The sequence below is a fragment of the Rhopilema esculentum genome, chromosome 11 (assembly GCF_057945365.1).
Source record: "Rhopilema esculentum isolate cy_ngs chromosome 11, ASM5794536v1, whole genome shotgun sequence".
In the NCBI taxonomy this organism is placed as follows: Eukaryota; Metazoa; Cnidaria; class Scyphozoa; order Rhizostomeae; family Rhizostomatidae; genus Rhopilema; species Rhopilema esculentum.
Window position 1 is genome coordinate 7,585,915 of NC_142825.1, and position 22,763 is coordinate 7,608,677.

The 22,763-nt window shown below is 35.7% G+C and overlaps 1 protein-coding gene across 1 annotated transcript in view; it reads right to left on the reverse strand.

The window, feature by feature from the left end:
* Positions 1 to 1,477: 1,477 nt before the first annotated feature.
* Positions 1,478 to 22,763, reverse strand: part of LOC135693527 (spectrin alpha chain, non-erythrocytic 1) — a 32,720-nt gene continuing 11,434 nt past the window's right edge. The window contains exons 21-58 of the mRNA XM_089111367.1: positions 22,519 to 22,668; positions 21,834 to 21,926; positions 21,373 to 21,504; positions 20,747 to 20,898; positions 20,383 to 20,497; positions 20,133 to 20,216; positions 19,788 to 19,892; positions 19,159 to 19,250; positions 18,741 to 18,885; positions 17,645 to 17,826; positions 17,216 to 17,315; positions 16,769 to 16,917; positions 16,106 to 16,292; positions 15,666 to 15,769; positions 14,985 to 15,147; positions 14,607 to 14,691; positions 13,854 to 14,038; positions 13,610 to 13,714; positions 13,117 to 13,226; positions 12,485 to 12,583; positions 11,933 to 12,175; positions 11,690 to 11,822; positions 11,331 to 11,429; positions 10,796 to 10,843; positions 10,164 to 10,275; positions 9,842 to 9,918; positions 9,195 to 9,331; positions 8,752 to 8,824; positions 6,841 to 6,957; positions 6,084 to 6,199; positions 4,970 to 5,033; positions 4,682 to 4,794; positions 4,440 to 4,494; positions 4,163 to 4,257; positions 3,797 to 3,952; positions 2,914 to 3,060; positions 2,255 to 2,405; positions 1,478 to 1,790 (exon numbers count right to left, since the gene is read on the reverse strand). Coding sequence (XP_088967493.1) covers positions 1,665 to 1,790; positions 2,255 to 2,405; positions 2,914 to 3,060; positions 3,797 to 3,952; positions 4,163 to 4,257; positions 4,440 to 4,494; positions 4,682 to 4,794; positions 4,970 to 5,033; positions 6,084 to 6,199; positions 6,841 to 6,957; positions 8,752 to 8,824; positions 9,195 to 9,331; positions 9,842 to 9,918; positions 10,164 to 10,275; positions 10,796 to 10,843; positions 11,331 to 11,429; positions 11,690 to 11,822; positions 11,933 to 12,175; positions 12,485 to 12,583; positions 13,117 to 13,226; positions 13,610 to 13,714; positions 13,854 to 14,038; positions 14,607 to 14,691; positions 14,985 to 15,147; positions 15,666 to 15,769; positions 16,106 to 16,292; positions 16,769 to 16,917; positions 17,216 to 17,315; positions 17,645 to 17,826; positions 18,741 to 18,885; positions 19,159 to 19,250; positions 19,788 to 19,892; positions 20,133 to 20,216; positions 20,383 to 20,497; positions 20,747 to 20,898; positions 21,373 to 21,504; positions 21,834 to 21,926; positions 22,519 to 22,668 — 4,599 coding nt within the window. The 3' untranslated portion in view covers positions 1,478 to 1,664. The remainder of the gene's footprint in view (positions 1,791 to 2,254; positions 2,406 to 2,913; positions 3,061 to 3,796; positions 3,953 to 4,162; positions 4,258 to 4,439; positions 4,495 to 4,681; positions 4,795 to 4,969; positions 5,034 to 6,083; positions 6,200 to 6,840; positions 6,958 to 8,751; positions 8,825 to 9,194; positions 9,332 to 9,841; positions 9,919 to 10,163; positions 10,276 to 10,795; positions 10,844 to 11,330; positions 11,430 to 11,689; positions 11,823 to 11,932; positions 12,176 to 12,484; positions 12,584 to 13,116; positions 13,227 to 13,609; positions 13,715 to 13,853; positions 14,039 to 14,606; positions 14,692 to 14,984; positions 15,148 to 15,665; positions 15,770 to 16,105; positions 16,293 to 16,768; positions 16,918 to 17,215; positions 17,316 to 17,644; positions 17,827 to 18,740; positions 18,886 to 19,158; positions 19,251 to 19,787; positions 19,893 to 20,132; positions 20,217 to 20,382; positions 20,498 to 20,746; positions 20,899 to 21,372; positions 21,505 to 21,833; positions 21,927 to 22,518; positions 22,669 to 22,763) is intronic.

Sequence of the window (22,763 nt, forward strand, 5' to 3'; positions counted from 1 at the left end):
TTCCAGCAGTGGCTTCCAGCAGTGGCTTCCAAGGCAAACTACCCTTCAAAAGTGTTTCTGTAAATCGCGTATGTGGCGAATTCTGATGATAGTCTTTTCCAAAATTCTTAGTCATAAAAACTCAGAAATGCCTCTTTGAGATATGTAAATTCTCTAAACAAGGTGTTTCACAAGAAAACTTCGAAAAACAAATTCTAGAACAATGTAATAGGATTCAATGTATTCGTTTGAACGAAACTCACAGTAGAAGGGAGAGGCTGTCCACAAAGCTGTTTTTCACCGAGTATGTTACAAAGGAGGTCGAGCACATTTTCACAATCATTGGGGAGCTAAAGGCCCCCTTTTACGACAACCATGTATAGGGCTTGTCTTCTAGAAAAGTAAACACAGATTTTGTGTCCATGCGTAGCTATTTTTTTGTAAAATTTATGTATTTTTAGTTTTACTTAGCATAGTTTAACTTTGCACCAGATATTGCTGGAGCAATTGGTCTGTATGTAAAATTAAAGGGTATAGAACTCTTTGAAGAATAAAATAGGACAGTTTTACGAAGTAATAAATTTATCTGAACAAAGCAATGTAATCACGTCTCTTTATTTTTTGATAAATTAAATAGTCTTTCTTACCCTCATGAGAATCGATTATGATTTAATAGTATCTCAACATACTTATCATTGCATGCTAAGAGCAACAACAGAACATTTTCTGTTTTTTGACAAATTTTTAGACGATGCTTAGAGAGCACCCGAGAAGCTATGGAAAACCCGTTCAAAGCTAAAAGGACTTATTGAGCAGCTGTGTCAAACTCTCCTTTCATTGCATGCTTCAAAGTAGCTATTGGTGATGTCTGTAGAAATCATAATCTCAAACCATTTCTTTGGTTTTAATAAGGTATAGAAAAATATGACTGAATGAAGATACGCTTGATAGAGGGTAAGATAATTAACGATAGGCAGGATAACGGGGAAGAATTATGATCAATCCAATTTAAAGTAAAACTTATTTGAAAAAACAAAAACTAAGAAATAAATCACCAGATTAACTAATATTTTGCACCAACATACGAGGTTGCATCAGTGTTAATCAGAGTAAATAATGGAAAATAGCCCGCACACAAAATTAAATTATATGTGTGATTACATTTAAAACTTCACTGCTTGACAGGAGAGAGTTTGGTTTGTTTTGACTTGCTTTATCTAAAATCTTCATTTGACTGGCTCAATGTACGAAATAGCACCCTGATACAGTTCGGGCCAACCTACCCCTTCACCCACTATTTCGAGGACTGGTTGCTTCTACGGCTGAACCATGCAATAATAACGCGAAAACAGCGTTAAATTAAAGGATGGGCCAAGGGCACTCGCTGTTTCATTGCTTTCTAGAGAATGAGCATGGGTTAGTTAAGCTTAATAGCAAACCTAATTAGCAAAAGAGGCTGAATATTCTGAGGAGAATATGTGACATATAAACACTCGAGGAAGGTAACTTGATAAAAGCAATAAAACAACTTTTTAAAACATAAAATACAGCTCAACTTCTTAGTATCCTGGTTAACTAACAGAGTATATTATGTAATATGAGAAAATACCTTAGGACAGGTATAGTAAGACTCGGAACGTAATAATAAAGTATAGATATAATTTTAGATATATCAAGTCAAAATGTCAAGCAACAAAGAGATCGCCGCAGAAACTTTCGTAATCAAATGCGCCAGGTATCTCCCGTCTCTTAGGATCAATATATGGCTGCATGAGTGACATGCAATACTCTGCTTGCTCTGCAGTCAAGGCCTACGTAGAAAAAAATGAGGGACTTTAGTGGGACTGTGTGGTTTCTTTAGAGGGGACGCGGGGAATATAAAAAATTTTACAAATGTTTACTGAAGATAAACAAATACTATAAATATCTTTACTGGTTACTGGTAGATTAAAGAAAATGGTTTTAACCAAATAAAAATCAGATAGCAAGTGAACATGATGAAAGACAAATAATTGATAGGCTTAAAAAGGCAGGCAAACAAATTGAAATAAAATTTTTCAAATAATTGCATCGCAAAGGACTTTTACAGTAGGTGAAGGAAGATTTGGGAAGTTCTTGACAGGAAAAGTAGTCTCCACGTGAACACACCATTTAGAATAAAATAGCTGAATTGATGAATTAGATAAAAAACAGAGCCGTTTGCCCTCACTATAATAATCTTCAGACTTGAAAGCAGAATTGAACACATGAAAGCTGAATTTCGCGATAGACGAACCTGGTAAAGCTCCTCCTCAGTCACATATGGTTTGGCACCACCCTCTGTGATCGCCTTGAATGCATCGACAACCTCCTTTGCAGAATGGACATTCTCTGTCTCTCTGCTGATCATGAATGCAATATACTCGTTCATTGAAACCTTTCCATCCCTGAAAACAAACAGACAGATATATAGATGCAACAAAACGCATGCAAGTGTTAGGGCTGACCTGTCAAAATGACCACCTAAAGTCAAGGGAAATGGATCTGTTGCCTTCCAAAAGAAAACATTTGCTACTTGAGGATTTCAACGAGTTTGTAAATTAAGCGAGATCTACAATGCCTGCTAAAAGTCTTGGTACGCAAACTTCTATTTCCAAGGGCAAATTCAGCCACCTCCATCCTTCGAACAATGTTGGCTTACTACAAAACAAAGTGGGGATTACGAAGTACGCTTTTTGTGACTTCTATGATATTTTTCTAAATTATCACCATTGTTTAGGGGAAAGGGGGTGCTGAAATATAAGTATTCGGGAAAATAATTGAAAAATAAAAAAACACAACACAAATTGCTGGCTGTTCCAAGTACTTTTGGCAATGATTGTACTTCACAAAAACAAAGTTTTAAGTCAAGAATCGAGAATACTAGCGGATATGCCTAAACAACTGCTTACGTACCCATTTGGATCGACTGTAGCTAGGATGGCATCAAACTCTGGGTCAGTTTCACCTTCTTCAACCATTGGAAGATCATAACCAAGAGACCGTAGACAGGATTTGAATTCCCGATGCTCCAAATACCCAGTCTTGTCCTTATCAAAGTGCCTACATAAATAATACTATTTCAGGCATAGGGCAACATTTTAGGCATAGAGCAACATATCAGCTGGAGTTTATAGCGGCTGCAGGGTAACAATGTATTTTTATCCTCTTTGTGCGGTCGACTTGAAATATAGCTTTAAGCAAATTTGAGTTATAATGAGAGCAGTGGCGGACACTTGGGGGGGGGGGGCGAGGGGGGGCGACCGCCCCCCAATACTTTAGATAACAATGGTCTTTTGTTCTAAAACAATAGGAAATGTGACGTCATCTTATTAAAACAATAGGCCTGCCCCCCAATATTTGACCAAGTGTCCGCCACTGAATGAGAGCTAATAAATATTTGGAAAAAACAAGCAATGGTCAGGGAATCTGTCATATTTGATATTCTTTGGACGCCATTAGAGCCTTAAGAAAGAATAACTTAGAGTTCCTTTACGAAAACCAGCTATTCAGCACGATTACTGAGGTAGTTAGCTGTGCACAGCTTCTATTAAAGGGCCTTTGTCATGTTGGCAGTTGGCTAATGCAACAAAAAAGTTTGGAGCGTAATTCCATAGTTTCGTGACTTTTTATTTCTGCTTCATTAATTTTAACTACCATGAAAATTCATTCTTGATCCCGTGCTTTGAACTAAGAAAAAAAGGCAATTGCATTGCATTAGCAGTCAAGTTCACGACGCATGCCCTTTAGAATGAGGTAACGATTCAGATGATTCAGACTAAAAATTAAGTAAGCTTACTTGAACATGAGTGTGATCTCTTTGAGTGTCTCTTCTGAAACCCCCGTTCTGTTTCTTGCCTGGATTTGCTGTTCAATATTGCGCTGCATTCTGGTGCAAAGCTGATCCAGTTGGTCCCATTGTTGTGCCAATCCCACAGTGCTGTGCTCTGTGTACCTGCACAAAGCGATAAAACAAAATCCTCTTAAATCAGTAGCATTTCAATTCTGTCATAATTTTTGAAGTAAATACAGAAAATACAACTCTACCAAACATTCTTCCAAATAGGTTTATAGTTCTTACTTCACGCTGTAATTCAGACAATTGCTGCTCTAAACATGACTCGGTATCTTTTTTACCCAGAAACGTGTCAAAGAATTCACCTACTTGTTATCAAGGATCAGTTGTTCTTCCATTTGGGCTCCAAGGTCTTCTATCTCACTGAGATCATCTTTGCGTTCTTTGATCTCGGCAGATCTCTCCTGTAAAAATATGATGAAAAGGCAATCACGTTAGCGAATCCAATGAGTTCAAGATGAAGAAAGAAGTATGACATGAGATTTTGTAATCAGGATATTGTATTGTAATTTTTCTCCACACCCTCCTTCAATTTAAGTAGTGTGATGCGATGTTTTAAAAAGCCAAGAAACAAAAAAGAAACTACCTTGAAGAATTTGAGTTGATCCTCTAAGTCACCAGATATTTCAACCATCGATGTTCTAAAAAGAGAGAGAAGGAAGATGGCGAGTTGTATTTTCAGCTTTCCAAGAAAGTACAAAGCGTTCTCAAGATGGAAAAGGAAATGGAAAATGTATTTAACATATTAAATTTCATAACAGCTTGTGCCATTATTACTTCAAGCCTCGACGTGTTCAGTAAACATATTAAGGGACAGATTGATCTAACCTTGTTTCAGTGAGGAATTTGTGGAACTTGTTGGCGCGATCAGCAAACTCAACCCTCAGTTCATCGTTATAATCTTGCCTTCTCGATTCTTTCTCTAGCTTGTTCTCTCTTTCCTATGGATGCAGGCAATTTAGCATTGGTTAGCAATTCAATGCAGGTCTTGCCATATACACAAGGATCTAATTAAAAAAAGTTCTGCGATCTAATTTCAATAATCAAGATAAGGATGAATTAGAGTATATAGGCACGAATTACACAGATTAAGAAATATTGGAATAAATAACACACCCTTATGATGACCTCTAGATTATGCCAGGTTTCTTCAGGTGAATCAAGGGTAAACCATGTATAGCTAAAAAGAAATAATTCTTTACAATATAGCAATAAAATTAGAAATATATCGCAAAGATACCACAAAATTACTATCAACGCGACTCAAGACTAATTAACACTAGTGAATTGTGTCGCCAGCAATTGCGATTCCTCTTTCAGCAAAATTAATTCTGATAAAGAACCAACTTGTATGCTTCATTTCAAAGTTTTAAAGCTGAAATTGCAAGTCATCGAATACTGCTGCGTTCCACTTCAAGATCAACATTGCCTATCACAACAACAAAAATTCAGCTACTGTTGAACTGAATTAATTGGTACTAGTTTCAACTAGCCCTAAAGGAATGCAGATTCGAGCAGAATTGGTCAATCAGAAGGCAGTCATCAATTGAATAGGCAAGTCAAGAGAGGCACTAGATCGGTGCATTCTCTACTAGTTTAGGGCTAGCCTCAAATACTCGGAAGATGGTTTCTGATACGCGTGTTTGTCTAGTTTTCAAAAGAACCGCGGGCAGTGGGACCTAAACAAACTAGAGAATGAACAAATAGTGAAACTCGAAGCAACGAAATTAGTGAACAGTGCTAAACTAATAACGGACGTTGATTTTATTTAGGTTTAAAATCCAAAACTTTTTTTTGGAAATCCCCGGTGCGGCAGAGCCCTACTAGCCCCAATACACGAGCCGCCACTGACTTTATCTAATAGAGTACTTCATCTAGCTAGAATTCTTAACCCCCATCCCTCATTCCCTTTATCTATTATATGTTTCACAATTTATTATATGAACAGGTTTCACAATTTATTAACCCAAGAGAGGCTTGGATAGAGGTGCGTATAAGGAACCAGCTAAATTCACGTTTACACCATTGTAAGAACCTTTGTTTAAATAAGGGACCTTTGAATTTTCTTTCCGTTTGCTCTTTAACATGGCGACCTTGATTATGATGACATTATTTGAATGTGTGCTAGATGAAATATATTAATAGTCTTCTTTGGATAATATTACAAAGTGAATGTCTTAGTACTTTGGTGCCTTGTAAAAACTAAGGCGCCGATGTACTCGAAACCTACGGATTTATGGTGACACCACGGCTTTTGATCTGCTGGTCAAGCTCTAACAATTCACTAAAGTCTTTTTTCGTCTGGTTTAAAGTTTCTCTGAAAACCGTGTGGGCATCGAGGAGGGCCTAAATCAAACATGAAAAACATATGTTACCACCATTTCTGTAAAGAGATTTGAAGTAAAAACTAAAAAAATTAATATGACGAATTTCATCCTCTAAATAGCGACCAGAATTTCTTTTTTCTAATGAAAAATGCTCAGTCAATCGATACGAGAGAAAAATCATAAAAAACCTTAGGAATTGTAAGCGAATTCATTTGGAAAACGACCCAGCATGAAACTCTGCCTTGTTTAAAATCACACCCTTAAGGAAGATTTGCTAACAAAAACATCCTTATGTGGTCACATCGAGAAGACGGTTAAGTGTCCTTGAAACGACCTTCAGAAGCGAGGTCGTAACAAATATAAAATCTAGCATATTACTGCAAAGTTCAACTCTACCTCAATATGCCCATATAGCAGCTGTACGAAGAGTTTAATCATAAACAAAGTCACATTCAAAGAAATACAAAACTTTACGTTCACAGACCAAAATAAACAAAAATGTCGACAAAAATGTTGATTAAAACTATAACTGGAAGTAGGTTTAATTGGAGCCTTAACTTGGAATATTGCCTCTAAATAAACAAAGAACTATACTGAAGAAAAGTAATTCAATAAGGTTCGTTTAACATCGATAATAAGCTATAACATGTAGCCTCGCACCTTGATTTCTTCAATCGAGTTGCAGCGAACCGGGTCTGTCAAATCCTCTTCTGCATTTTCATACCAACTGCTAAACACGGAGGCTTTCTTGGCAAACAGCAGGCACAAATCTTCAATCTAACATTTAAAAGTAAAAAAGTCACTAACATATATACCATAACGATTGCATTTTACCAAACTCAAATTGAATTGTCATTTTAGCTATTGAAAATTGAGTTTTATGGTCATCTAGTCGGTAACAGTCTTTTAAATATAAGCTTCATTATAAAAAGAGAACCAGGAGGGCGATGCCACTCTACAAAACCATGAGAAACATCAATATTTTACTATCAATATGAAAGTAAAAAGGCAAAACCAAGATCAAAGTCAAAATAAGTTTCTTCTAAAAATCAACAATACGATTAAAAAAATATTGAAAGTCAGCTTTGCAAGGTGACTTTATTCTGCGCCAAATTGGCTTAAACAAGACCCACAGGGTTCATTTTTTTTGCTCTAGGTTTAAAAAACCTTTTCTTGTGCGCTTATATGCTTCTACAAGAGTTAAAAATATTTTGGGCTTCAGCTTTGCAAAAGATTGAACAAACTGCAGTTCAAGTCACAGAAGTTTGCTCTGCGAAAAATAAAGAACTCAAGATTCTTCTTCAAGTTCATAAAGATTTTTCGATACGTGGAACACTGATACTTCAAGAACCTTTTGTCCCAAATCCTGAAAAGGAAGGCTAAACTATTTTTTAAATCTCAGCAGCGGCTCTGGGAAAATCGTTCTCGTTCTATGAAATATTAATGCATACTAGGAAAAGATTTAGCAACACGGCGAGCAAATTTAACTCTTCTTACTACCGGAGAAAAATAATATAAATTTGATATAAATATAAAAATAATATAAAAAAGAAAAAAATTATAGTTTTTTATCATGATCATAAACACCACCATAAATGAAGTCATTTTCTAATACCTCCAGGAAGAATTTTGAAATTTCAGGAAAAAGGCCACAAAAAATCGCGAAGAGATTTTCCTGCTATATATGCTCAATATAATAATCCCTTTGTGATAATTTACTGCGAGGGGCTTTTGAGACTAGGACTCAACGATACAGTTTAAGGATGCCTGTAGCATGAAAAGATTTTGCCATAACATGAAAAACACTACATTGCCAACTTAAGAAGGCCTAATTATTTAGATATGGTTCATACGCTAGTAATAGTTAAAAGTTTCTACGTATTTAATTTTTAAAAACTTCAATTTAATTTTTTCATAATATTATGAAGCTCACCATTTTTTATTAAAAGCTTTTTACCGTCTGAATTTAAAATTATCACTTAAACTTTTTATACGTAGAAATGTTAAAAAGTTGCAAGTACTCTTTAAACATGGTGCATACCTTTAAGATCTATGAAATTAATTAAATTTAGGAATGAAAATCAAATTGAAAACTGAGTTACATTCAAATTTAATGATTATTATTTTTAACTCTTCAACTACCTTTATCATACAATCAGTTGCTAATGCCTCGTGGTAATTTTCTATAGTCACATCCTGCAAAATGCAAAATCTCTAATTCTCTGAATTTTGCTCAAAAAATTTAAAATTTTAAAAGATTAGGTTTAAAAATTATTTGCTGACATTATTTCAAATGATGGAAGAACAGGCCTTGTTTTAAAATAATTTATTTGATAACTTTTAAATCATTTCACTTAATTAACATTTATTAAGATGCGTAAATTTTAATTTATACAATGTATTCTCAAGATTTTTAACAATTAAATATCAAATGATGCAATATCTAGCTAATTTATTTTACAGTCCGATAAACATATAGAAATATTTTAAAGCCTTAAACAGAACTCACTACATCTGCATACTTCAGATCGGGTACCTCAATATTTATTTCCACCGAGCAGTGCCTCTTACCTTTTGGTATTGCCTCTCGACCTCCATAAGTTGCTCTTTGCGATGCCTTCCATCAGCCAAAAGCTGTTCCCATCTAAAATCATATGTGATTGAATAAACTTGAAGGTAGTAGATATTATGGATATTAAAAACATTGAAGTTCATCAACTGCGATAAAAAGGCTCTCTTGTAATTCTAAAAAACTTGCGCTATAAACTTGATACTTGATTCACGATTAAATAATAGGCACTAAGCAGTTATAGCAAATTCAGCAATTAAAGTCAATCTCAGACAAAAGAGCCTATTTTATAAGTCCATAATTCCAAGATAGTAACACAATATAACAAAATAAACAAAAATCATTAAACAGTTTTGAAAAAGTCCACGAGCATGAAAAGACAGCCAAGCTATGTGCTTAAAAAAAGGAAAGGGGCTGCCAGCTTGATCACGTATCGAACACGTACCTGCTCAAAAGATTGTCATGTCTCTGAATGATGGCACGTGACTGTTCATGCTCTGATTTGACCAATTCGTCTTTCAGACTTGTGACACGTGCGATGCCTTCATGTTCGAATGCTTGCAAGCCAGCTTCAAATGTGTCCTATACAGAAACAGCGCCAAATTGATATAAAAGAGAGGCAAATTTCGATGATTTAAAAAATATGCATAGAAAGATGCTCAACTATTTTGAAGTTTCGCTGTAATGCCTTCGCTGTAAGCTTTTTCAGAAACTGATTTTGATTCTGAGTTACAGGACGAAATGACATGATACGTTATGGCGAAACTTTTCACTGATATTTGAAAGACTGTTCATTAAGGAAATATGGGCCATTATTACCAAATCGTATGAGACTTTTATATCTTATTCAGAAATTTAATTCAGAAAAGACTTGGATTTTACAAAGAAACTCGAAGATGACGGTGCAAAATTAGGAGTTTCAACTAAAAAAGTGTAAGCTAAAAACTCTCTTCGAGAGATTGTGGAGATTCTTGAAAACAGACACCCAATTTAGGAAGGCAAAGGAAAGCAAAAACAGGATGGGTGCTGAAAAATAACTACTGTATTCCCTAAATATTGATCAAATTGTGTATAAATAGATTCATGATTTACCTGTTTGGTGATGAGGGTTTGAACATGTGGAAGGTCTTTTCCAGTGTCATCAGATTTAACAAACACTTCCTTGTCATCTGTCAAAAAGACATAAAAGTATTTTTAAAGCAAAAAGGTCTTTCTCCGCGTACTTGAGAAGAAGATTAAGTGTTATATAGAATGCAGAGAGTCAGGTAACTAACTTTGTTTGAACTGGAAAAAAGAGGTGGGGCAACTGTTTCCATTGCATAGCAGTTATTGTGTAATATTTTGACGCAAGGCAGTGAGACCAGAATATCCTGACCTTGCAAAAGTGACGTCAGAAGGTGATATCCCGACTTACCTATCCAAGATTCAACAACGTCGGCCTTCCAGTTGAACTGCAAAAATGCTGAGTTGTCATTGAGCTTGTTTTTGCGGATGTCTGCTTGCGATTCAAGGTCTTCCAGCTTGCTCTAGAAATCCAGAGAACAATCATGACAAGGTGATACCCGCGATTTCTATTTGATGGCTGATACAATAGGAAATTGTTATAGGTCACAATCGGTATTCGAATTAGTTGACGGAGAGTAAAAGAAGAGAGCAAAGGAGACTGTCCATCACTGTTTCGATGAAGTAAACCTTTAACGGGCAAGGTTGCAGGAATGAACTAACACCAGAACAGTCTGCTGTCTAGCCATCCTGTTGCTGATACGCGGCAGCCGAAGTTTTGTTCTGCTGTTGGTTTCTAAATTCTAAATGCAAAGGAGGAGGACTTTGTTGATGTGAACAGCACACGGGCGGAGCATAATGCCTTGAAAGTGTAACGCTTAATATGTTAAATTATCAGATTGTGACTCAAAGTTTTTACGTTCTTTCCACTAACTTGATACTTTAATCCGAAAAATTCATTGAAATCCGATTGTAATCATTGAAGGTTTAATATGTCAGTTCCTATAAAGAATATTTCTGAATATTGAGAATCGCAATATTTACCTGAAGAATGTCAATTCTTTTCTTGATTTGATCTCCTTTGAAATTATCCTGTAAATTTCGTTAAAATAAATGAAAACGGTCAAACTGTGATAGGTAAATTATCAAGAGGAGATAATGACTTACCAGGAATGCCGGTGCAAATTTTGAAATGGGGAAGGGAGGCTCTACACAAATTGGTAAATTATTAAGAGCTTTGTGAAAACCTTGGGATGTGCTGCTCGGTATATTCTGCCGTATTTTCCATGATTTGTCTCATTATTCAAGCAAAGAGAGTTGGATAATAACTGAACTTCGTCCGATCGCCGTACAAAATAAAAACAAAAGTTTGCGGGTTTAACTACAAGTAACAGAATGCATCGCGCCATGCTGTAATTAGGGGAAAGATCTATTGGAGAATATGCCAGAATTACAAAATCTTTTAGAGGTGAGTAACATTTATACAGAACATTAATTTTGGTATTGGCGAGATCTCCATCGTGGATAAATCTCAAGCAATTTTTCAATGGTATTTTACAAAAGTTTAAACAATACTCACTTCAGCGATCAGCTTCTCTCCGACCGAGCGGATATCAGCTACTCTCTGCTTATGAACTTCAAGATCACTTTCAAATGCTTCATGTTTCTTTTGAAGGGTCTAAAAGAGAGGTTTTTTACTTGAGGGCAGGTTGAAAAGTTGGCTTAACAACAAAATGGCAATTACACGACAAAATACATTCAAGCTGAAGTGGGAAGCTCATAATAAAAGACTTCCCGCTAGGACAGGTAGGACCATTTTTAAGCTTTGAATTCACAAATTAATACTTTTCAACACATCTTCTGCATAACGAACAGATGCAATACTGAAATGAGAAATAAACTTGCCCAGGACATAAAAGAACGATTAAGGACACTGACCTGTACAGCGGCGAGAGTATCGCCATAATCATCACTTGAAACGAAAGCCCTCTTCTCTGCAATCCAAGATTCTTCTTCATCAATATTAGCACACAATTGCTGGAAGGCCTCTGATTCATCCAGTCGTTTTGATCTATGATAATTACAAACATACTATCAACAAACCTCTTACAAGACGTACTCCTTTTTTAACTACTAACAACTGCTTCTGCTTCTAAAAAATAAGATTTGGCATTAGGTTACCTTTCATCCGCCATTTTGTTCAGATCTTCCCATTTTTCAAGCAAACTTTGTGACCTCGCTTTGATTTCTTCTTCATTCGGGTCATCTTCTGCAATAAACTTTCGACCCGTTTCGACAACACCCATTATAACTGGCTCGTGAGCTTTGAGTTCAGTTATAAGCCTTTGGTGTTTGCGTCTGAGATTTTGCACCCCAGTAAGATCTTTGCCAAAGTCTTGAGAGCTGACCAAAAGCTTCTTTTCCCTGAGTGGTTTAAAATAAGTTAAAAGTTAGGCTAAAACACAACAGATGATTATCGAATGTTGTTAGCTTTGGAACTTTAGAAGTCTTAACGACATAATCTTTGGGCCAAGAGATTTTTTGTACACTTCATAGTAGGTGTTTAGTATTCATTTAGGACGATATTAAGTAAATGTAAAAGTATCGATGTATCTTTGACAGATGCTGAATTGCAAGAGCTAATTTCTAGTAACCTGACACCGGTCTAAAAGTTACAAGAATTGAATTCATTACAGAGAAAATAATAAAATATATGATTGAAATCACTCGTACTTAATCCACGACTCTTCATCATCAATGTCACGGTAAAACTGGTGAAGTGAAAGTGATTGTTCCAGCTTTGAGCGTCGAGTTGTTCGCATCACAGTTATCCTACAAAAAAGAGAAACGAAGCATGAATAATAGGTATATTCGCTCATCTGGTGCGTACAGATGAAGATCTGAGAAAGAGGCTGTTGCAATATCTCACCAAACAGGGCGTAACTTACCTTGGTAGCAAGCAGAAACAACATAAGGCAAAAAAAGTCTATGATTGTCTGTCTATTGAATGTCTCGGATTTGAAAATGCTTCATGTTGTTACTACTCTTTCTTATTTTGGGTTTGTTTCGAGTTTGAACATTTACCACAGTTTAAACATCAACTCTTTAGATCTAATAAACTTATGCAAGCTTACTCTGTTCGGTTTTCAAAAACCCAATTTCATTTAAAAGATTTTCTCTTTTAATCTAATAAACTTTTTTCAAGCTTACACTGTTAGATTTTTTAAAAAGCTTAGGACGAAGGGTGAAACCAAGGATTCTTTCGCCAAACACAACATACAAAAAGCCTGGTTTGTAGAGAAACCTGGTCTTGTTTATCAATAAAATAATTAAACAATTATCAATAGAATACAAATATTACTTACTTTTCAAATCTTCGGACAATTGTCTCGTGCTTCTCTTTTATTCTCACAGCATCAAAATGTTCGATTTTAATGAAATGCTCACATTGATTGGTCAGGACTGTTATTCGTTCCTGAAGCATTCAACAAAAAATTACAATCAGTTACAGACAGCCCTTCTGTTTTCTAAAACCTAGCATTGTAAGACCTATTACTTCCAATTAACTCCCGATTTGTTTAATTTTTTATACACTCAACCTAGTCCGTTTGCTCATTCAGGTTGCAGATAGAAGAGGACAGAGGAAAAACCTACAGACTCTTTATGTACATCTATCACTCCACAGATACACTTAATGTCAAAAGGTCTCTTAAAAGTCGAGATATTTTTAAAACATTTTTATCGGATCACTTTGTCGTCGAGGGCAGCATTCTCCCTAACTCGGAGAAAAATACAGTTAAGCTGGCAACTTTCAAGAAAACATCAACTACATATGAAAAACTCTTTGTCGTCACAAACCTCATGAGCAGAAATGTCGACTTCAATGAGCTGGTGCTTTCGCAACAAATTCTGCACACTTGCCAGGTCCTTGCCATAGTCTTCAGATGACAGGGCTGTTTCGACCTGTAGAAAGATTTTATCGCTTCAGTTATGTAAAATGTAGATTTTATATTAGCATTAGATTAGACCCTAATAAAAAGTCTCCTGAATCGTTAAAAGGTGGATGTTAAAAGGTGCAGCAAGATTCAGGTTCTGGTTTTACCTCGCCAAGCCAAAAGTCCATGTCCTTGACACTGCTGTAGAACGACTGTTGTTGACTGCCCTCCTGCAGCTTCTGAGTCTTCACCTTACAAGTTCTGATCAGTGTTGTCCATGATTCCTCGATGGTTGTTATCTTGTATCGAACTGTCTCTTCGTTGCCTTGGCATTTTCCGTTTTCAAGCAAACCTTAAGGAGGGAAATCATCAAAAGCTTACTGAAAAGGTACTTTTAAGGTGGGTAGTATAAGATCACAAAGAGCAGTAGCAATTCCCACGATTGTGTGGACGGTTTGAGTGTAAAGTACTAATATAAAAGAAGGTTTTACAAAACATTGTTTTAACATTATTTCCCATTGAAACAAAACATGCCTGAATAACCACAAAAAATAAAGAATCATTTACTTTATTTGGGGGTAACAATAAAATCTATTCTAATAATTCCGACTTTGGCATTCAAACTGAAATTATAAAATCTTCAAACAAAAAATGACATACAAAAAGCCATATAAATATTAAAAATAGTAAAGGACAAAGTAAATAATCTAGATGAACATTAACAAAACCATCTTAAATCTTCAAAACTGGTAAATAAGGTTAACGCGATAAATGTACATATTTGTTTTTGATAGCCAGCAAAAAATATTCTTCAAAGTTAAATTTTTATGCCATGAATAAATGTATAAATGCATGAATGAATGAATAAATGAATTAATTAATTAATCAATGATTCTATCCAGCAGGGGGTTATTAAATACCTTTTCCTACGTTGATGACGCCCATAACTCTATCTTCATTGGCGGCAATTTCAGCTTCAAATGCTTGATGCTTCTGTACTTTACCCTTGAAAATATAAAAAGATTCAAAAATAAATCATTTATGCATTCAAATTCAAACAATACCTTTCGGGAAACATTTAAAATTTCCCTGAAGATATGCATACCAACCAGAAAGAGACTTTCCGATGGCCGTCAAAAGGAGGTCGGAAGATACTGCGAATCAGGTGAATAAAAGATGCAGCTAAATTTAAATGAGATTAGTTGAAGTCCACAGCGAAGAGATGGAAAAAAGGGTTCTTCTTTTGGATGTTTGAAAGAGGGAACTTAGGGGGGAGAAAAAAGAAAATCACAACATACCTGGATATTACTGGGATCTTTATACGACTCCTCCAAAGCGGTCTGCATTTTCTCGCTAATCCAACCTTCAACATCATCGACATCTCTTATAAACTGCTGCAGGTTCTGAGACTCTCCAAGCTTAGAACGCTTCTCAACCAAAGCCTCTTTCAAAGTTGCCCATCTGAACAGATAAATAACAAGAACGTGAAAACAAAACAAAATCTACGGAAAAAAATGAAAGGCTTCCAATCCAACTTTTACTATTAAAGACAGTATGATACTTAATGATAATTAATGATAATTGATGATAATTAATGTATGAAGAGACTGTGATAAGGCCGGGTATTAATGGCTTTTCGCATGGCATAATCTACGACAGTCTATAATGTTTTGTCCGGTGTTGTTTGTAATGCGGCATGCAACGTATCATCGCTCACAAGTGTTAAATACTACCATGCTATTCAATAGCATGGTAGACACAGAAATTTCTACTCAGTGTATCTTATGTAAAAACATAACTCCAGTGGTTTTTCTCATATCTAGTTATAAAAAATTCAGAAAGCAAACAGTAAGTAAAACGGGGAAAATATATGTGTCAAACAAGATAATAACATATATATTGTTAGCAATCAATTTCAGCTATTAGAATATTACGGAGCAAAGCCTGCAATTAACAGGCAAGAGCATCGAAACCAATACCTTGCAAGAACGGCCTGTATTCTGGCAGCGATTGCCTCGGAATCATAATGCTCAGCTTCAATAAGTTTATCGGCATTCTTCTGCAAGTTTGAGACTTTTTCTTCCTATAATTTGGCAAACAAGTAGAATTTAGCAACGTTATGGCAATGATAAAGTACGGTACTGATAACATCAGCCACTGAAGAAAATTTTTGCTGTACGAAAACAGCTATTGTAATTAATCCGGACATTTTCTGATAATTTCTTGCAGTTGCTTATAAGTATAGATTAAAACTTTAAGATTTTCGCTTATTTTGACTATTTTCTGATACTTACAAATTTTAAAACCTTCCTATATTTTAACCTGTTATTCTTTTTGAGGGATAAGTTATTCTAATCACTTTCTGATTATTTCTAAACGGGATCTGATTATAACAATTGATTATCCCTCGAACACATACCTGTGCATTCAAAGCTCGCTCAAAGTCGTGGTGTTTTTTCAAAAGCGCATCAGCTGACCCGCCATCATCTTCACTCATCAGGACAGACTCCCTCGCAGCCATCCATGTTTCTGCCATCTCAGCATCACGAATAAATAACTGCTCCTCCATACAGTCATCAAGAATTTTCCTCCGCTTCTCCCATGCACTGGAAAAATACAAAAATAGAAAATACTGTCCGATATGAGCAGGATGAACTCTAAATTTCTCAGGATTTCTAGGTATCATCTTGATAGTTCTCACACTTTTAAAGCGAGTAATTTTACGAGGTCACACTTTTTAATCCATTTGATAGTATATCAGGATAATAAAGCATTCAATGATTTTAGAACAATTCATGGAGGATAATTTAACAGTACCAACAGTTTTTAGTAAATATTGTCCTTAAACTAGTTCCCAAAAAAACTGGGATTACAAAGAAACAAAGAAACAGCTTTAGCACCAAAAAACATAACAGCTTGTAGCAAGTCTCAAAGAAAAATTTCTACTCGATTCAATCGTACAATTAATATTCCAAAAAATAATTCTCGAGGAACTTGAATTTATTTAAAAACTTGAATTTCTGTTTACCTTCTTTAAACGGTGGCTGAAAAGGGGTCGAAAAGGAAAAAAGTCCCAACTTACTTTTCAAGTTTCTGCCTGTCATTTCTGATTTCTTGCAGCTTTTCTTGAATCTCATCTTTTGCTGGGTGATCATTTGCATCAAGTTCGGAAGAGAACTGTTCAAAAGCATCGAAAACTGGCGATTTTGAGTCGATTTCCATTCGGTGTTCCTACGAGGGGAAATCAACAAGATGCCTTATTCGATGTTTCGAAGACAAATTTACGGTGGCATTTTTTGTTATCCTCCGAATATTCGAGGGTCGACAGGATATTGCCAGTCTTCCACTCAAACATGAGCGGTATCAATGCCACTTTTAAAAGAGAAAAGTATTTTATTTAAAAATTCCCGGAACGGCTCAGATAGGAGTAGCATTATAAAGAACTGTGATCGATTTTTACTTCCTTGGGGAAGTTAAAAAAGCAAACAATTCATCTCTTATAAGGGAGCTTGCCAAAAGTGGTAGATACCTGATGCCTGTCTTGCAATGCTTCGGCTTCGGCTACATCTCTTGCCAAGTCCTCAGAAGTTACCAAAGCGTATATGCTGTTTATCCATGACAATAAATCTCTGCAATAGACACAAAAGACGATATAAATTTGCACTGCCTTCCGATTGCCTCTGATTTATACACATTGTCACATTAACTTTTAAACTTAAAATGTGACACGCAAAAATTCAGATCTAATTCTAATAACAAGATAACAAGATTTTAGCACGAAAATATGAATGACCATATTTAATACCAAAATTTTTCATATTTTGTCCCTGGATCCTTTGTACCTAATTTTGATGTACCCATCTTTTAAGATATTCTGAATGAACGATGAGATAAGACCATTCCAAGCATCTTTATTCGCATACAAGGTGATTACAGTTACGAATATAACATTGCGCACCTGTAGTCATTCAAGTACTTCTGTAAGGCATACGATTCATTCAGGTTCTTCTTCCTCATGGCCGCCTTCTGAGACAATGTTGCCCAGGCTGAATGCAACTCGTTAAATTTCGACTCAACTGTTTCAGCTGAGCCAGGATGCGTGGATTTCAATTTCTCTGCTTCAAGATTTAAGGCTCGAACCTGCAAGAAGCACAATTCACATTAATATGATTATTATCACCCCCGGTTTAATTGGCATTTGTCGTTTGTTTTCACAAGAAACAAGATTTAGGCCTTGCATCTGTTAGAATAGAAGCATTACTATCATTCCCGCTTTATCACCGAAATGAAACTATTAGCATAACGAAAATTCCAAAGTATAAATATCATTTTTCAGAATATCATAAAACTGTTTGGCCTGTTATAAAACAAGCAACTCAATTTGCTGCTATACGAAATAATCATGTATTTTTTTTGTATTTTTCCATTTCATGTATGTATTTTGTTTTTCTATAGGCACGCGGCACTGACGGGACAACTATACAGGTCAAGTGCTTTTTCCTTGGTTGGCCTATTTCGATCTACAATTAGGTATATATTCTTCATCTGGCTCTTTCGGACCCTTATTCTGACATTTTTATACTCTGTAAGATTGTTCACTTTTTTGTTAAATATGATACCAAACAAATTTTTCGATTTCAAGGCATATTGAATCTTTCTCCATGCCTTGGGGTAGTAGCTTTTATGTAACTACATGTGAAAGTACCATGTAGCTATAGAGATGTCAAAACAAGGACAGAAGTGTTGAAATTACATCGGATGGTTTACTTTAATTTTTGAACGATTAGGTACGGTTATAGCATCATTTTTGGAGGTTCTTTCATATAGAGTAACAACGAAGAGGATTTTCAAACGGCCTTTTTTACATAAAGAAGCAAATGAGGATTATTATAAAAATACGGGTTGGGGTGAAATCAATAAAGTTCCTAGGGCATTTTGATAAGACACCTTTAGAGGAAGTTTGATATAATCTCTACTTTTTGCTCTTTGAATTGTTTGTAGCAAACTAAATAATATCTAAATAAATATCAGATGGATGTGTTAGATAAACCAACCTTTTCTTCCAAAGCAGCCAAATCTCTTTCAAGGGCCTCGTGTTTTCTCTGTAAAGCTTGCACACTGGCCAAGTCACGCCCATAATCGGTTGATGACAAAGCAACATCCTTTTCGATAATCCAGGCTTGAGTATCATCAGCATCTCTGTGGGGACAACGAGTTTCAATCTTGTAGATATAACATATTTAGATTCAGAAAAAATTCTTTGAAAACAAGTAAGTCTTGCTTCTAAAATGCTAGCATCAAATATATCTGAATCTTTACAAAAAGATTGGAATAGAGTATACTTCAAAGTACTAAATAACAGTTCTATTACAATGCATATAACGAAAATACGTAACCATAAAAAAGTAGCTCTATTTTTTTATAATGCTGGTGCGCCTGTCATTTGAGAATTGGATGGTCGTTTACAATTACCTGTTAAAACGTTGAATCTCTCCGGCACTTTCCAACGCTAGCCTTCTTTCTTCAGCAAATATCTGCATTTGTTCCCATCTCTCAGTGACTCTCTAAAACAGAGAATTGAACTAAAATATTAAACTTTAGTACAATTCAAAGTATCATTGATAGCAAAACGAGTTTTAGCTTTAACATTGCATTATATAAGTTCTCGTTTATATCAAATCTAAATATCTATTGTGTCCATTATAATAATTAAGAGTTCTCTGTTGGGTTAATTTCATAATTCTAATGTGTATAATTTATCTGATAATCACGAGTTTCATCAGTGGCTACGGCGACACCCCTGAACAGAATTCTGTAAAAGCTCTATCAAGCCCCGGGGGCCTATTTATTTTTTCATTCCTAGACGGGGGAGGTTAATAGAGAGGGGGCTCATTCTAAATTTTTGCTTGATAAGGAGGCTCAATAGAAAGGGGACCTAAAAGAGAGGGGAGATCTAATAGAGCTTTTACGGTAGGTGAATCTGGCAAACAGCTCACAGAAATGTGGAAACAAAAGGAAGCTTTTATTATAGACGATCAATTCCAGTTTAATAATTGTAAATGAGGCTGATGAAAGAAGTGCAATTATGCTAGAACACTTGCCTGCAGGATTTCCTGTACACGTTCATACTCAGATGACTTCTGCTCTTTGAGCTGCGCACACAAGATCTGAAGCTCCCTTATCCTTGTTTCTTGTGTTATCATGTCCTTGAAAAATGAAACAAAATCAATGTTAAAACATCATCATCATCATAACTCATAACGATGGAAATATGATCGCATCGACTTCCTATTATTTGAGGTTAGCCACGACATTCTTTGAAAATAACAAAGAAAACCTTTAAAAAGACAACATACAAGTTTGATTTTAAAACTAAAGGTCAAGACACTTCTCAAAGTGGATCACTACAAGACTTCAAAAATCTAAGCAGAAAAATAATTTGACACCTTTTTGAATTCGTCATAATTTTTCTGCAGCCCTTCAACGTGGTCCATGTCTTTCCCAACCTCTTCACAGGTTACCACAGCTTCCTGAAGGATAAAAATGAACAAAGGATAAAATTGGTCTAAGATAGGATAAAAAGAGAACACACAGAATTATCCTTTTAAAGAACCACGTAAAGCTATGTGAATGTGCTTTCGTCCCATGCAATTCTGAAAATGTAAATTGTTAGCCAATTATGATTTAGTATATTACCTTGTCCTGAATCCACGATTCAACTTCTTTGGCCTCTCGAAGCATTCCATGTTGTTTAATCGATTCTTCAAGTTTCTGATGCCTTTCTTGAGCTTTTGATATTAGTTCAGCATACCTTTTTGATGGAACAAAGTTGTCAATAGAATATGACTCATAGTTTTAAATGTCTACGATACTTTACTGTCAAACAAAATTGTTTCTGTTATGATTCGCAAAAAAATCGTAAAGATGCACAAAGCACGGAGAAGAAGGTCACCGTTGACGTGATCAATGCTCGGTTACACATATCTTCTGCACTGGCACATTAATGGCATAGAAAAATGCAAGACAGCTACTTTTATACTAGAAAAGCAATAATACTCACAGTTTGTCGATAGCAGCTTGTCTATCTGTAATCGTGTCAGCAGTTGGGATTTTAGAAAGCAGGTCTTGCGATGCACTTTTGGCATCAATTTTTTTCAAGAATGATGCAGGAACAAATCCTTGGCGATCGTCAGCTTCAACTTTCCACCATTCCTATTGAAGAATAAGTTCAAGATATTTACGTGAGGTATTGAAAAGATGTTTCAAGCTCTTTCGATAGATGTTTCTTTGCTATTCTCGTTTCTTTTATGTGTTTGCAGGGGGGCGGACAGTTGGTCAAATATTAGGGAGGGGGCAAGCACATTGTTTTGACAAGATGAAGTCACATTTTCCCATTGTTTTAGAACAAAAGATAATTACCTACAAGATTATTAGGGGGGCGACCGGCCCCAACTCGCCCTCTTCGCCCTACCTCGCCCGCTAGATGTCCACCACTTTGCGAGCCACTAGTTCTTAGTTTTTTTAAGTACGTTTCAAGCTTGTGAGCTCACAATTAAAAGCAAAGAAGGAGCAAGGGAGGCTATTTTCGAGTGGTAATTGTTTATGGCTAATTATTTAATGATTGTCTGACTGCCAATATCTTAAAAAATGCAATAAAAGACAGAACTGGAATATGACAACACTTACTCTGTTATCGCTGTTAAGAAGAGTTAAAACTTGTCCTTCTTTGATGGAGATTTCTCGTGCCGTTTTCTCGTCATAATCGTACAGGGCAACAACGCATTCCTTGCCAGATAGATCGCCTTGCTGTATCAATGGCTTCGATAAAAAAACATGTCGAATATTAAGGACTAGGAGCAATAACTATTTAAGAAATCCGCTATTTAATGATAAATGATCCAGAAGCAAAGTACTAATTATAGGAGAAAGTAACAAGGATATAATAAATCAATGAAACATAGCTGATATCGAACAACTTTCTTTAGGAGTTGATGAAATTGAAAGAAAATGGTTTAAAACTTTACAATTTACTGCTTATAGAAAGTTCCTCTATTTTTCCATTTTGTAATTCATAAACAGAATCAAGAGCCATCTTGCATACTCGTCACTATTTCGTTATCAAACAGAAATATGACTCAATATCATACCTTGCACTGCAAACTCTGTTCCCTCAGTCCCTCAATTACGGTATTAAATGCTTCTAGATCAGAAATCAAAGCTTCGTGTTTTTTCAGCTTCGCCTAGAAAAAATGGTATAGGATAATCAATTACGTGGACTGTAAGATAGAGCAAGCTGGTGCATTCGGAGTACCGCATGAAAATATAGAGTGGGAGGCCTACATTTAGTAGTGGGAGTGGGAGGCATATACCTCGCTTTTAATATTTTCATACTAACTTAAGATTGTTTTGAATAAATACAAAAATGAAGAAATTTTCATTGACTAAGCAAAATGTTGGTGTTTAGAGTTGGCGCTGGGCGTGAATCAATACGGCGGGTAAAAAGATAGCTTCAAAGGATGTTTTAACTGCAAGTTGAATAGTTTTCAATTCGAAACAATTACACACGAAAGCGATGTCATCAACTCTAAAATTTGCAAGGCAAAATTGTGCTACTTAGAATATAAACTACAGCATGCTAGAACTTTCAAAAGAATAAATCAGATTCACAAATGCACGCACAAAAAACAGAGTTAGCATATATTCTGAAACATCACTTCCTCTGACTTTTTAATTCCAGGCAATTAAATCCTAATTCCAGGCAATTAAATCTATCTGCATCTTCAGGTCTATGGACACCACACAATGGTTGGTTATTAATCAACAGACAGTCACCTGGGCAGTGTCCTCGTCTTTGCCGTAATCAGTGCTGCAAACAATTGGCTCTTTCTCCAACAGCCACGATTCGGCTTCGCTTGCTTCAGAAAGATACTGCTGCGTCTGGACGGAGTCCTCGAGGTCCTTCTTCCGGCTTGTAGCTTTTTCCTAGAATACAACCAAATGCAACTGACTTAATGAATAATGAGTAAATTCAAAATTTCACGTGGTTACGGGTTATGCAGTTTTATAGTTATATTAAC